A 13,234-nucleotide genomic window follows, 5' to 3' on the forward strand; every position below is an offset into this window, starting at 1 on the left:
AAGCTTTTATATCCCTCATGAGAGCTGGATTTTCTTCATCAGGTGACTTCTGCTGTTCAGATCTGGCCTCAGTACTATAACGTACCACTTGGGGAGAAAGATGCAACCCAGGAGACCAGCCGCAGAGGCCAAGATGGAGAAGATCTCCACGGCCACCATGAATTTTCCTTTGGTGCTCAGATACGTTGGGAGGAAGGAGACCCAAACACTGCAAAAGACCAGCATGCTAAAAGTGATGAACTTGGCTTCATTAAAGCTGTCAGGCAGTTTCCTAGCCAGAAAGGCCACCATAAAGCTGATGAGACTTAGGAGGCCCATGTAGCCCAGGACAGCATAAAACATGGTGGCTGACCCTTCATTGCATTCCAGCACAATTTCTCCCATCACAGAATGAAAGTCCAAATTAGCAAACGGGGGGGAGGTTGCCAGCCAGGAGGTGCAAAGAGCTGCTTGCACAAGGGGACAGGCCAAGACAACAGAGTTGATCACCTGCTTTTCCAAGAGTTTTCTGGCCCTGTTTCCTGGCTTAGTAGCCATGAAGGCCAGAATGACCATCAGAGTTTTTGCCAACACGGATGAAATGGCAATGGAGAAGATGATGCCAAAAGCAGCTTGTTGGAGGAGACAGGTGAGGTTCCTGGGCTGACCGATGAAGAGGAAGGAGCAGAGGAAGCAGAGCAGGAGGGAGACCAGGAGGATGTAGGTGAGATCTCGATTGTTGGCCTTGACAATTGGTGTGTTGCGATGTTTAATGAAGGCTGCCAACACAAGGATTGTGATCAAGGAGAAGAAAAGAGCCAGACAAACTAAAATGAAGCCAAGAGTATCCTCATATGAGAGAAAGTTCATGGCCTTGGAAATACACTGGACTTGGTCCCTGCTTGGGTGTTGGTCTTCTGGGCAGTGGATGCACTGAGCTGCATCTGCAAAAGAGCAGGTGCCAGCTTATATCAGACAGTCCAAGGGTTATCTTTGAGGGGAGTTGGTTTCCCAGTGAAAGAGGTAGAATGCCCCATACTCCCCAGCTCTCTACTTCTTCTGCACATAACACAGAAGTAACTGGTGGAATCCATCTCACAGGATGTGATAGCAGTTACTAATCTCTGAAGGGGGATTGGCAAAATCTTTGGCAAACAAGGGTTATCAGTCTTGATGACTTAGTGTCATGTGTGAGTTGTGAACCGCATGCCTGTGCATGGCAGTTGCAGGAGAAGAGAGCAATGGGGAGTGAGGGGTGTGTTTCTCTCTCCTGCTTGTGGTAAATGCAGAGGCATCTGGTTGGGCACCCTGAAAGGCAACGCTGGAATAAGATGGCCTTGGTCTGATCCAAGGCTATTCCAGAGGCAAATTCTAAGCCTATCCTTTCAAAAACATGTTTTAGTGACTGCAAAATTGTCATACATGCAGGGCTACTTTAGGAAGATGGGCTAAGGCTGGTCTTTCCCACTGTCCTAAAAGACTGGAGAAGCCACCCCCATAATCTTGAAGAACTGCTGCCAATTGCTTAAAACTGCTGCCTCCAGGGGACCACTCTTAAAGTTCTGAATGATTTTCACCATATTGATTTGCTCAGCTGGTTTGCTACATCCTGTTCTCTTTCACTCCTTCCCCTGCAGCCATGCCAGACCCCTCATTCCTGCTTGAGGATCTTCCTGAGCAACTTGCCTGTTTGACTAGAAATTGTCCCTTCTGGGCAAGAAATACATCCGTAGCAACAGGTGGGATTCCCCTCCACAACTTTCCTGGCTTGTCCTGGAAGGCAGTGCTTCACACACCGGGAGAAAGGCTTTGTCTGAAACGAGAGAGGATAGCTTGGAAAGGAAGAGATTAGCAACATTCAGCTTGGTTACAGGCTCTGTATAAAATGAGCCCACGTTGCTCCTTCCTCCACATTCTGATGGGAGTTTTCAGCACAACAGCCTCTTCCCTCCTCTCAGTTTTCCTTAACCCTGGAAGCAGCATCCGGTCCCCACCTGGTTTGCCCACACAATGGCATCAGGGTCAATGCGGAAACCTGCAGGTGAAGGAGCCTCCGGATCAACCCATCCGACTTTCTGTCGAGCGATCGTCTGATTTGCAAAGACGGCCCAGTTCAGAATATCAAATCCTGCATATTTCATCCCACTTTCTGAAAAGGAAACTTCATCCCCAGCGGTGTTATTAAAGTGGATGTTTCTCAAGAAGGTGTGGATCTGAAATTGCAAAACAAGCAAGCAAAGGAACAGAAAGTCCATCAAAATGAAAAGAGTCGATATAAAGAGATTTTAAATTGCAAAATGCGGAATCAATGTTTTTCTGAATAACTGGGATGAGACAGAGATGAGGCTGTCCATTTTTAAAGTTGAACAACCCAGCATTTCCCCAAGAGGCTTTTTACATGCAATCTGTTTATTCCTCTTAGTTTATTATACACTGCTGCAGAACTACAAAAGCAAGTGTGCTGTTAGTTGGTGGAGAGAATAATCTTTGATGAATAAATGGGCAGACATACTTCGTATTAAGGGGAAAAAAGGAATTAATTTTCCCCACAAATGGAAGTTTGAAGGGAGAGAAATATCCCTCTACTGAAATGCGATTTCATTCAGTTTCTAAAATATGATATGTTGTTATACCAGAGTCATAACTGAGCTGTAAACTGAGGCAAAGATCCATTTCTGGAGCTGCTAGAAATTCCGCTTCAAGCGCTGGAGCTACAAATCACTGCAAGGGAAAGAGAGGCGCTTGGAAAACTCAGCTTAATAAAACTCCTGTGCCAGGCAACTTCTCTGCAAAATCTTACTGGTTAAGCTGTCAACCCAAGTAATGAATGAGATACATCAATGTTGCATGTTGCTGCAATCTTGGCAGGTGGAGCTCATATCCTTCACTGCTACAGAAGGTCCCGTCTCATTGTTGACAGTGGATTTTTAGGAAATCATAGCCAAGAGATTAGGTGAGAGAAGAGCAGTTCTGATTCACTGAGATCAGTCCAAATGTGTTCCCAGAAGGGAAAGGAAAGAGCACCAAGGGCGGTGGGTGGTAAGAAAGCACCTCTGATCTTTTTGATGCCGAGAAGGCTTTTGACTGGTGGAATGGCCTTATTGCGTCAGAGGGTCCAGCTGTTCCCATGGCCTTCAAGTTCGGGGGGGGGGGAGAAAAAAAGAAGGACCCTTGCAGCAGTCACTGTGGGTCCGTCTTGTTTTCTTCCCCCACCCCCACGAAATTGAAGGCTGTGGGAACAGCTGGACCATCCTGTGCTGCAACCATAACCAGAGGGTCCCGCTACTTTAGCACCTGGGGGAGGTCACATTCGTGTCTGGGGCAGCAGGAGAACAGCAGGCAGCTGATGAGAGATGGGGAACTGCCAGAAGAGAGGTGACTCAGTGCAGTGTTTAGGGAGCAAGTGATGGGGCAGGAAAATCAGACCCAGAAGCAGCCAAAAGCAGGGTGGCAGGACTCAGCAGCCATGCCAGCTCCTCCAGAAATGCCAATACCCACCCAGAAGGTGAATGGTGAACCTCATTTCTCATCAGAAAAGAAGCCAAAAATACGGTTAAGTGGCTTTCACTCTAAGCAATGTGGCATGAAAGGAAAGGGGTTGGACAGAGCTCTCCCCTTTCTCATTTATGATTAAGTGAGGCATTAGAACTACTGGCAGATGCAGTTTGCCATGAGGAAAAAATGTGGGTGTAAAAATGGCTGCTGGGGAACCAGTTTAAATTGTAGGCTGATGAAACAGTTGAAAAAGTTGCTGATTATTTAAATATCATCTTTTTCCTTAGTCAGCCTAGAGACTCAGTTAAAAAAGTGATTGATTGAACTAAAAAGTATGGAGCAAATTTCCAGATTTGCAACTTCTGACAAATCTTTAAATAATACAGCAGTGGGAATTTCAGTGGAAAAGTCAATCAAGTCTACAGCAACCGGCATCGTTAGAGAAAAACAGGATAAGACTCTGTTCAGCTATGATGGCTAGAATGGAAATGCAATAAAGAAGCGGGAATGCTTCAACATTTCTGGTGGCAACACCAAGAAGCTCCATGATATTGGAAATTGATACATCCAAAACTGCAACAAATTCTAGTTTTGCTGTAAATACTCACCATCCCATAAAACCTTATTTATTTATTTATCAATCATATTTTTATCACCGTCCATCTCCCCACATGTTATTGACTAACAATAGTTTGTGGATAAACATGGTTTGTTCTCCCAGTGCCAAAAGACGAACCTGCCAAATACTGGAAACGTCCCAGTTCAGCTTCCCCAGAAGACGGGCAGCTGAAATTAGGGGAGGGGGCTTCCATCTCTAGAACCACAACCTAGAGCAGTAGAGTTGGGGGCCCCCGTTGAGTAGGACAGATGACTTTTCTCCCACATTCAAATGATGGCTTTATTTCATATTCTCATTATGTACCTTGTTACTCACTCTTGTTTACTCGGTTGTTTCCCCTATGAAATTTCTGTTGACAAGCAGAGAAAACTCTGTAAATCTCAAGATGGGTATCAGATTTAAATAAAGGGGAAAAAACCGTAGTTAGGGAAAAGGCAAGACAGTGGATATCACAGGAACGGGGTTATGAATCCTAAAACAGCATCAAGTGAATGTAACCCAAGAGGAAGAAGAATTCCTTGGCCAGAGAGGGAGATCTGAGGGTGAGGGATACCTGCCGGGGCTTCCTCCAGCGTAGGTGTGGCTTCTTTCTGTCCCTCTTCAATCCCCGTTGTGATTCCCACGTATCCGCAGCATGTAATGCGTGTGCAACAGAATAGACAGCGTTGTAGATGCTGTAGCTGAAACCGGTCATCTTCTCATCAAAGACGGAGGCCGGTAGGGCGTCCAGGTTCTCCTCCCCTGTGCAAATCCTTCTGCCCTCAGGTGAGGCCAGACCTGCCTTCAAAACCTCACAGTCAAATGCGACTTCCCACCAGCGGGGGAGAAAGACGTCTCCACGTGGCCCGTGTGGATTCAGAGCCCAGAGATAATTCCTGAATCCTGGCACCAGCTTTGTGTGGACTGTGAAGGACAAAGCTCCATGGAGGGACTTCAGTTTCCACCACTCGTAGTGATAGCCAACAGCGGAAAATTCCCACTGCGTAGTCAGGATCCAAACCTTTCCAGAAGGAGTGTGGTTCTCTTCTTCATAAAAGGAGAGGGATGCTATCAGGCTTTGCAGCGTATTTGAGTCCCCCGAGACAATCACAACCTGAGCATCACTGTTCATAATTGTCCAAAGCACATCTATTTGATCACCTTGCAATTCACTGAACATTGAGATTCGGGACAAGATCTGCTTCACAAAATGTATGCAAATGTCATTCTGGGCAAGACTGACTTTCAAAATCTGGATGAAATGTTCGCTGCTCTCCGATTTCTGCACAACAATCCCAATCCAGTTCCATTGGAAATATAGAAGCAGCTGGACAATTGCTGCATTCTGTAGCTGATACTGAGGATCGATCTGGTAGAAGGTGGGGAACCGGCTCTTATCGCTCAAAACCGGGTCAGCGAAGCGGTAACCTAGCTGAAGGGAGGGTAGGGATGGAGGAGAGGGGAAGAACGAAGTGAGGCAAAAGGAACCCGCAATTTCTGTGACTGACCTCCGACCACCCAGCCCTGCACAGCGTCCTATCCTAGAGCCCCCATCGTGGCACCTCCATGATGTGTTCCCTCCCGGTCACAGAATTGGCTCTGGGGCATGTTGGCAGTAAAGGGCAGAACTTACAACATTACGTCTGCATTCCCCCTTTCATCCGGTTATGTGCCCAAGTACCTGAGGAATCTTGAAATTGCCAAAGATGGCTGCCATCTGGTAGGAGATCCTGGAGTTGAGACCCCCAAGGACAGAGAGCAGGTTCTCCCGTGCGTCACACTGATAGTTGGGAAATGCTTTTCCCCGGCTGGAGAGCAGAGACAGGCCGACGTCTGGGGCCATGCTGGCATACTGGTTCTCTTCGTAGATGCGGAAGCCCAGCGTGATGTTGGGGAGGAGCCGTGGATCTTTGTTGACCTCCTGGACGGCAAATGCCAAGGCCAGGATGTGCTGGTAGTTCTTGGGAATAGGTCTTTGTTGCAAGGGTTAGAGGACAAAAATTGGACAGGAGCAGGAGGGAGGATTTTATTTGGTTAAGAAAGCATTACCAAAATTCAAGGAGTTAATCATAAAGCAGATAAAATACAAATTAGTTGGTTTATGTTACTGCTGCCAAAAACAGTGTTCCTGTCAATCAGTTGATCATGTTACTGTTGTCAACTGTGTATGACAAAGCCTCCCCTCCCTTTTCTCAGCAGCACATTTCTGTGAGCTGAAGCCCAAGTTACAGTTTACAGCATGAACCCAGTTCAGGTCAGTATTGATTTTTCAAAGGTGAACCTTTCAATCCGGTTAAGGAAAGGTGGCTGTTATCTTGATAAAGCTATGCACTTTATTACATCCAGTCAGGGAAGTCTTTGCATGCCGACAAGTCCTGCCCTACATTCTCAAGCAAATTTCCCAACCTGGCACCCTTCACCTATCATGCCATCAGAGCCATTTTGAATTAGGAGGCTTTATAAATCCAATAAATTAGATTTCAGTGAATTACAGTGAGCTAAACTGAATGCCTGGCCAGCTTGACTTTTGCTGGCTGGCAGTGATTAAGCTGACACATCTGGATGGCCCCAGTTAGAAAGCGCACTGAGCTGGCCTGGGGATTGTCACAGAAGTTCACTCCCCTTACACAGAAGTACCCAGGACTGATAGGAGATTGGTGGCGAGCCAGACTCAGTGGGACAAAAGAGAGACCTTCTCTACGTGGAATGTAATGAGACCCTGAAGCACGGTCTTACAAGCCAAAGGAATATTGAGATGGGAAGATGAATTTAGCCCAGCTGTAAGAGAGAGGACCCTAGCATTATTGCCCCCCAAATTCAGCCAAAATTGGCTTCTCCGCAGCATGTACCCTGCCTTGAGGAACACGGAGAAAAGGCTGACTTTTTGTGACAAGCTGTTCTTCCCCAGGGAAGAGCCAGAGGACTTGAGGAGGGGATTAGAGGATCACCAAGGAGAATCAATGGCTCCTAATCAGGAAGGGTGTAGATCAACAGAGGCTGGGTGGGGTTTACGTCTGCCCCATCTTCAAGCCTGCCCTTTCCACGTTGCCCTGAGAGAAAAGACAGTCAAGGACACACTTACAGCGAAAGGACGTCCCAGTCCAGGGGAGGCTCACGTAAAGGAAGCTGCAGGACCACAGTAATGGATAGAGGGAGGTTGCCACCAAGAATGAGATCTCCAGGCCTGTAATAGTCTTCTTGCACTTGGAAAGGTCTCCTCCACAAGCAGTTTGGCCTCAGGTCCATCTCGACGGCTACAGGCAAGGTCCAAAGCAAGGCCAACAGCCACATCATTGGCCAGAGAAAGAGACCTTCTTCCTCGAGCAAGCCGACAGAGGGTGTTGCGGGGAACGTGGTGCTCTGGTGACCTCAGAGGGCTCAACTGGGGCTTTAAGTCTTCAGGATAAGCATTCCTCCAAGCTCCAACTCTAAAGGGATCCAGCTCTGTTATTCAGAGTGTGCTAGATAAACATGTTTTGCCTGGTCCCGAACGTCTTTATGGATAGGGAGGGTTGATCTCTGGAAATCCACCCAGGAGAAGTAAGGCTTGCTAGTCTTTTATTAATAATCCCAGCAGACCAAAATGTCCACATTATCCCCATAACTCTGGCGTCCGGGGCCTTTTGGCAAGAGGAAAACTTATTTGGGAAGCCACACTTGTATCTCTCTCTCTGTGAATTGAGCAACTGTGATTGGAGAGTCGTGCAGCTTTAGAGTTGGAAGAGAACTTGGGGGTCACCTAGCCCAGTCCCCTTAATATGGGATATACATGGGACCCACTCTTTTAGCTCTCCGAGGATCTCATTCTGACTGTTGGATGATTTCCTAAGGCTGGGATCCAGAGCTTTTCTCGGATGCACCGTTCTGCCCGACGCAATGCTTCAGTCCCCTCCCTCTGGGATTTGAGCCAGGAGGGGCTACCTTTCCTTGAGTGACAATTCTCATACCCTCTCATCACACTACCAGACCAAATCCGGCACTTGCAGTGGCCCTCATAGATGATGATGATCCCCAATTGTACATTTTATTTATTTATTAAACATATATAAGGCCACCCAACTCACGTGTGGTGATTCCAGGAAGCTTACAAAATTAAAAACCATAAAAACACAATAGACACCCTCCGGCGGCGGCAAACACATTTGTATCAGTCATGTGATTGGCTCCAAAGCAGCCTGGGGTCCCCAGGCCCACTGACAGAACTGTTAATGTTTTCTACTACAGATTAAGGTTACTATGCTAACTCATCATTTTGGCCGGGTGAAGAGGTTGGATTTAATTGTCCCCTTTTTGGATGTTAATTTTTGCACCTGGGGGGAAGAACTTGCCTGGACTTGTTTTAGTTTCTGTTTCCCTTCTGTGTAGGCATGTAGAGAGTTAAGCAGCTCTCACTGAGAGCCTGTAAGAATGCAGAAGTTTTTAAATATGTTTTGCTTTCTGTAAATAAAATTATTTTTATAGAACTGCCTGGTGTGTGACTTTTCTGATCTCTCCTGGGGCAAAGGCTTTCCTAGCAATCTGCCAACAAGAACCAGGTCTTCAGGGCCTTCTGGAAAAGGAGCAAGGAGGGAGCCAACCTTATATCTGGGGGAATGATGCTCCAAAGGGAGGGAGCCACCACAGAGAAGGCCCTTTTCCTTGGCCCCACTAGATGTACCTCCCTAACTGAAGGGACCCACAACATGCCCTGCCTCCCCGCTTTGGTGGGCCGGGTGGATGTAACTGGGAAAAGGTGGTCCTGCAAATAACCTGGCCCAGGCCATGCAGGGCCTTACAGGTGATAACCAGCACCTTGGATTGGACCTGGAAGCAAATCAGCAAACAATGCAGCTCCCACAGAAGAGGTGACACATGCGCAAGTCTAGGCTTGTGCAAAACTATGTGGGCCACTGCATTTTAAACCAACTGAAGCTTCCAGATACTTTTCAAGGGAGCCCCATGTAGAGCGCATTACAATAGTCCAAACAGGAGAGGACTGGGGTGTGGGTGACTGTTGGAAGGGCATGTTGGTCCAGGAATGGGAATAGCTGGCACATAACACACCATTGTACAAAGGCTCTCCAGGCTACAGCTGCCATCTGCTCTTCAAGCAGGAGTCGTGAGTCCAGGAGAACTTGCAGGTTATACACAGGGTCTGTCTGGGGCAGTGCAACCCCATCCAAGACCAAAGATGGTAATTCTCGGGAAACCAAAGAGCCCTGAACCCACTGCCATTCCATCTTGCCAGGGTTCAACTTCAACCTGTTGCTCCCCATCCAGATCGCAACAGCCTCCAGGCACCGGGAGAGGGCGGTCGTGGCATCGCTTAACTCACCATGGCCAGAGATGTACAACTGAGTATCATCAGCATACTGATGATAACTCATGCCATGGTGATGGATGATCTCACCCAGCGTCTTCATGTAGACGTTAAACAGGAGCAGAGAGAGCCCCACCCCCTGTGGCACCCCATAAAGCAGGGGCTGAGGGTGGGACCTCTCGCCCCCACTTGTCACCGACTCGAACAAGCCCCAGAGGAAGAAGGTAGACCAGGACAACACAGTGCCCCCCACCCACATCTCCCAAAGCTGCTCCAGAAGGATACAATGGCTGATGGTATTGAAAGCCGCAGAGAGGTCAAGTAGAGCCAGGATGGTCGTATACCATTCATCCCACTCCCACCAGAGGTCACGAAAAGCATGACCAATGCCATTTCCATCCCATATCCAGGCCTGAATCCTGACTGAATGGGGTCTAGATAATTTATTTTTATTTATTTATTCATCAAATTTTGCCACAGCCCATCTCCCCCCAGAGGAGGGACTCTGGGTGGTTTACAATAAGGTAAAAGATTTAAAATACAATAAAACCATATATAATGCATAAAATATAAATATAAATATAAATGCAAGGTAAAATATGAAATAGAATAAAATCCAGATGGCAATGCAAGCTCTAATTCAGTCTGTGAGTATACGAGGGCCATTTCAGGGCACCAGCCATGCCCAAGAATGACTACTCCCCTTCCCGCCCCAAGCGAGATGGCAGAGCCAGGTCTTCAGCTTTTCACGAAAGGTCAGGAGAGATGGGGCTTGCCTCACCTCCGGCATCCAAGTTGTGGCATCCAACCTGGCCTCTCTCTGAAATGTGCTGCATAGGTTGAAGCGGCTGGGCTTGGGTACACACATTGTGGGGCACTCCGAAGGGGGCACCTCTTGAGAAAAGATGGAGGAGAGGAGAACGATCGCTCCTGTGGGGGTGTGGGGGTGAGGAGCAACAGAGTCCTCCGTGAGGAGGAGAAGATCAAGAAGTGCAGCCACAGGGAGGCCGTCCCTGGGGCTCTGGGACTGGTCAGAGTGGCACAGTTCTGATTGGCCGACTGCCCTCCACCAATCACAACAGCCAGTTTGGGTAGCAACAAGGGAGAGAGAGAGATTTTGGCGGGAAAGATGAGCTTGAGGAGAGGCCAGGCAAGGGAGCTTGAGGTGGAGCTGGAAAAAGAAGAGACACTGTGGGCGGGGCCTAGACTCAACTCAGGCTTCTTGGTTCTGATTGGCAGGCATCCCTCCACCAATCAGAATGGCTGCTCTGGGTAGCCACAAGGGAAAAGGAGAGATTTTGGCGGGAAAGACAAACTTGAGGGCAGGGAAGGCGAAAAGACGGAGCAAGAGGGGGTCCAGGGAGGAGTGTGAGGGGAAGGGATCGTATTCAGGGTTTTCTGGCCAATTACTTTGAGGTGGAGACAAAAACAAAGCCCTGAAGAAGAGGGGAACTGTGGTCAGAGGACATAGTGTTTTGAACAGAGAGACCTGTGGGATGGAGCTTTGCTACTGAAAGTGAGGAGGGAGCAGCTTGAGGAGGGCTTTCTTGGGTCACGCTAATCCACTTGTTTCAGGTTGCTGTTTAAGAGGATGATCCACATTATAATTAAGGGGGGATCCTCCCCAGTGATTTTTTTTCCGGGGAGTAGATCCCCCAGCCTTGCTTGCCTCTTTGTGTCAGGTGGAGGTGTTGCCAATGAAACTCTTGGGCAAGGGAGAAGTTGTGAAGGCCTCCCATAGGTGGAGGCCAAGGAAGTGGATGAGGTGCTCTGTAGTACGAGCTCAGTCGTCTGCAGTCTGGATCCCTGCTCCTCTTGAGCCCTTCAGCCAGCTAAGTGGGGGGTGGGGGTTAGTGGCAGTCAGTGCTTTGATGCTTCTTTGAGAGAGGTGTGACACAGCCTACGGTGGGGGATGAAGATGGTGTGCATGTTCCTGAAGAAGCCCTTGCTGGATCTGGCTGTTGTTGACTGCTCAGAATCCAACCTTCCTTCTTGAGGGAAAGTTGTTGAGAAGGTCATGGTGATCCAGCTGCAGAGGAACCTACAATAGTGTGAAGATTGTGGGTTCAGATATCCCAATAGTAAGAAATCTCTCTGGAACCAATCAGGTCTCAGTAAAGTATTTCTTTATTGTAAGATACAGTTCCATCTCCATCTAAAGTCTCAAGTGAACAAGATGCCCAGTTCCCTCCTTTTACATGCCCCGGTTTCACCTTCGTTGGAAACTGAATATTTACAACTGCTATTGGCTTTACAACATGATTCCCAGCAGCATTCTTCACTGTCCATTTGCTGATAAGAAGTTAGCCACAACACTCTGGCATCAGCTTGCTGGGTCAGTCAGTGATGTCTCCATTTCTCACATAGCAATCAATCCTCCTACTCCCTCCTTTACAGCCCATGACAGAGGAGAAGGACCAGAAGAGGTTTTTTATGGCTTCTGGGCCAAACCTCTGACATGGATTGTCTGGACCCCTGACCCTTATAATTCAAGCCATCATGGGATGGAGGCAAAATTGGTCCTCTGGTTGGTGACCTTTATCAGCACCTAGCTGGGGAATTGGCCCTATGACATTCTTGGTGGCATTCATGATGTCCTTTTGAACTGACAATAAGCTGAGACTTGGTGTCAATAGTTCCACTCCTGAGTGGGTAGTTCATCTGTAATTGGGTGTGTGTGTGTGTGTGTGTGTTGAATATCACTTAACTCTTGCAGGATTTCTCAGGGCTTGGTCCTTTCTCCCACACAATTCAAAATCTACTGCAGGAGGTCATCTGTCTGGGACGAGCCATATGTCAGCCCCACAGGCTGAGCCAGAAATGCCACAGAAAGCCTAAAGTGGGGGCTGGAAGCTGTTAGGGACCAGATGAGCAAACTGAGCTTAAATTAAATCCTTCCAAGATGAAGTTGCTATTTATCAATAAACATCCAAGCAAGTTCTTCATTACCAAAGCAACAACCTGTCATGAGTGCCGTTGAGCTGAAGACATCAGCGCAATGGCACACATGACAATAACGAGGAAACAGGGGAAGGGGCTCAAGATAAGCATCCATCAACTCACAAAGAAGAAAGAAGAAGATACAATGGCTAAGCGGATCGCGAGGCACACCCAAGCTGTTAGCGCTAGCGCAACGGAGATCGCCCAGCTGACAGCAATCACCGGATGAATAAGGAAACCGATGATGGGCGATCCCGGAGCGCCAGCGGGGCCTCGCAACCCCTCACCTACCGGCAAGACAGCATGTTGGACAAAGGGGGGGTGACGTAACCCTGAGTGAGGGGGCGCTGACCGGCGCGGGGTATTTAAACCCCGCACCGGCGCGCTCCTGTCACTCTCAGCTTTTTTCTACAACTGGCACTACGCTATGAATAAACCAGAGCCTGCTTCAACTGAACCAGTGTCTGTGTATTACTCGGCGGTAGGCAGTGCATGACATAAAGCTGAGAGTCACAAACTCAGCCTCGCCGAGCCCCACCGGACGACAACGAGCCGCGGGAGGAGTAGACGGCGAGAAGACCAGGAACGATGAGGCCGGCGCGACGCGGACAAAGGGGGGCGAGCCGCACGGCAAGAAGCAGAGGAGGACCGATCGAGGCCAGAGGCACCGCGGACTCCCGGAGCCATGGACACCCACCCGGCCCAACCCGAGCCTCAGCTCCAACCCCAAGGGGAGATGGCGATGGAGGCAACCCGGCCACGGGAGGGAGCAACATACCTCCCGAGACCAGCGAACCCCGCGCCCCACATCGCACCCCAGCCACGGGCGTGGAGTGACAGCCCAACGGAGGTAAGCACGGGGGAGGACGAAGAAGCAACCCAGCCGACGGCGGAGGAAGCGGGCCAATGGACGGGAGTGCCTG

The 13,234-nt window shown here is 48.8% G+C and overlaps 1 protein-coding gene across 1 annotated transcript; it reads right to left on the bottom strand.

Moving 5' to 3' along the window:
* Positions 1-15: 15 nt before the first annotated feature.
* On the bottom strand, positions 16-7,318 carry LOC134487660 (vomeronasal type-2 receptor 26-like). The gene is made up of 6 exons (XM_063289594.1): positions 7,155-7,318; positions 5,754-6,045; positions 4,647-5,504; positions 1,974-2,192; positions 1,666-1,792; positions 16-923 (listed from the first exon to the last, which is right to left on the bottom strand). The coding sequence occupies exons 1-6, from the start codon at positions 7,316-7,318 to the stop codon at positions 16-18; spliced, it is 2,568 nt and encodes an 855-aa protein (XP_063145664.1).
* Positions 7,319-13,234: the final 5,916 nt, after the last annotated feature.

This window comes from Candoia aspera, chromosome 1 (genome assembly GCF_035149785.1).
Source record: "Candoia aspera isolate rCanAsp1 chromosome 1, rCanAsp1.hap2, whole genome shotgun sequence".
NCBI classification, from domain to species: Eukaryota; Metazoa; Chordata; class Lepidosauria; order Squamata; family Boidae; genus Candoia; species Candoia aspera.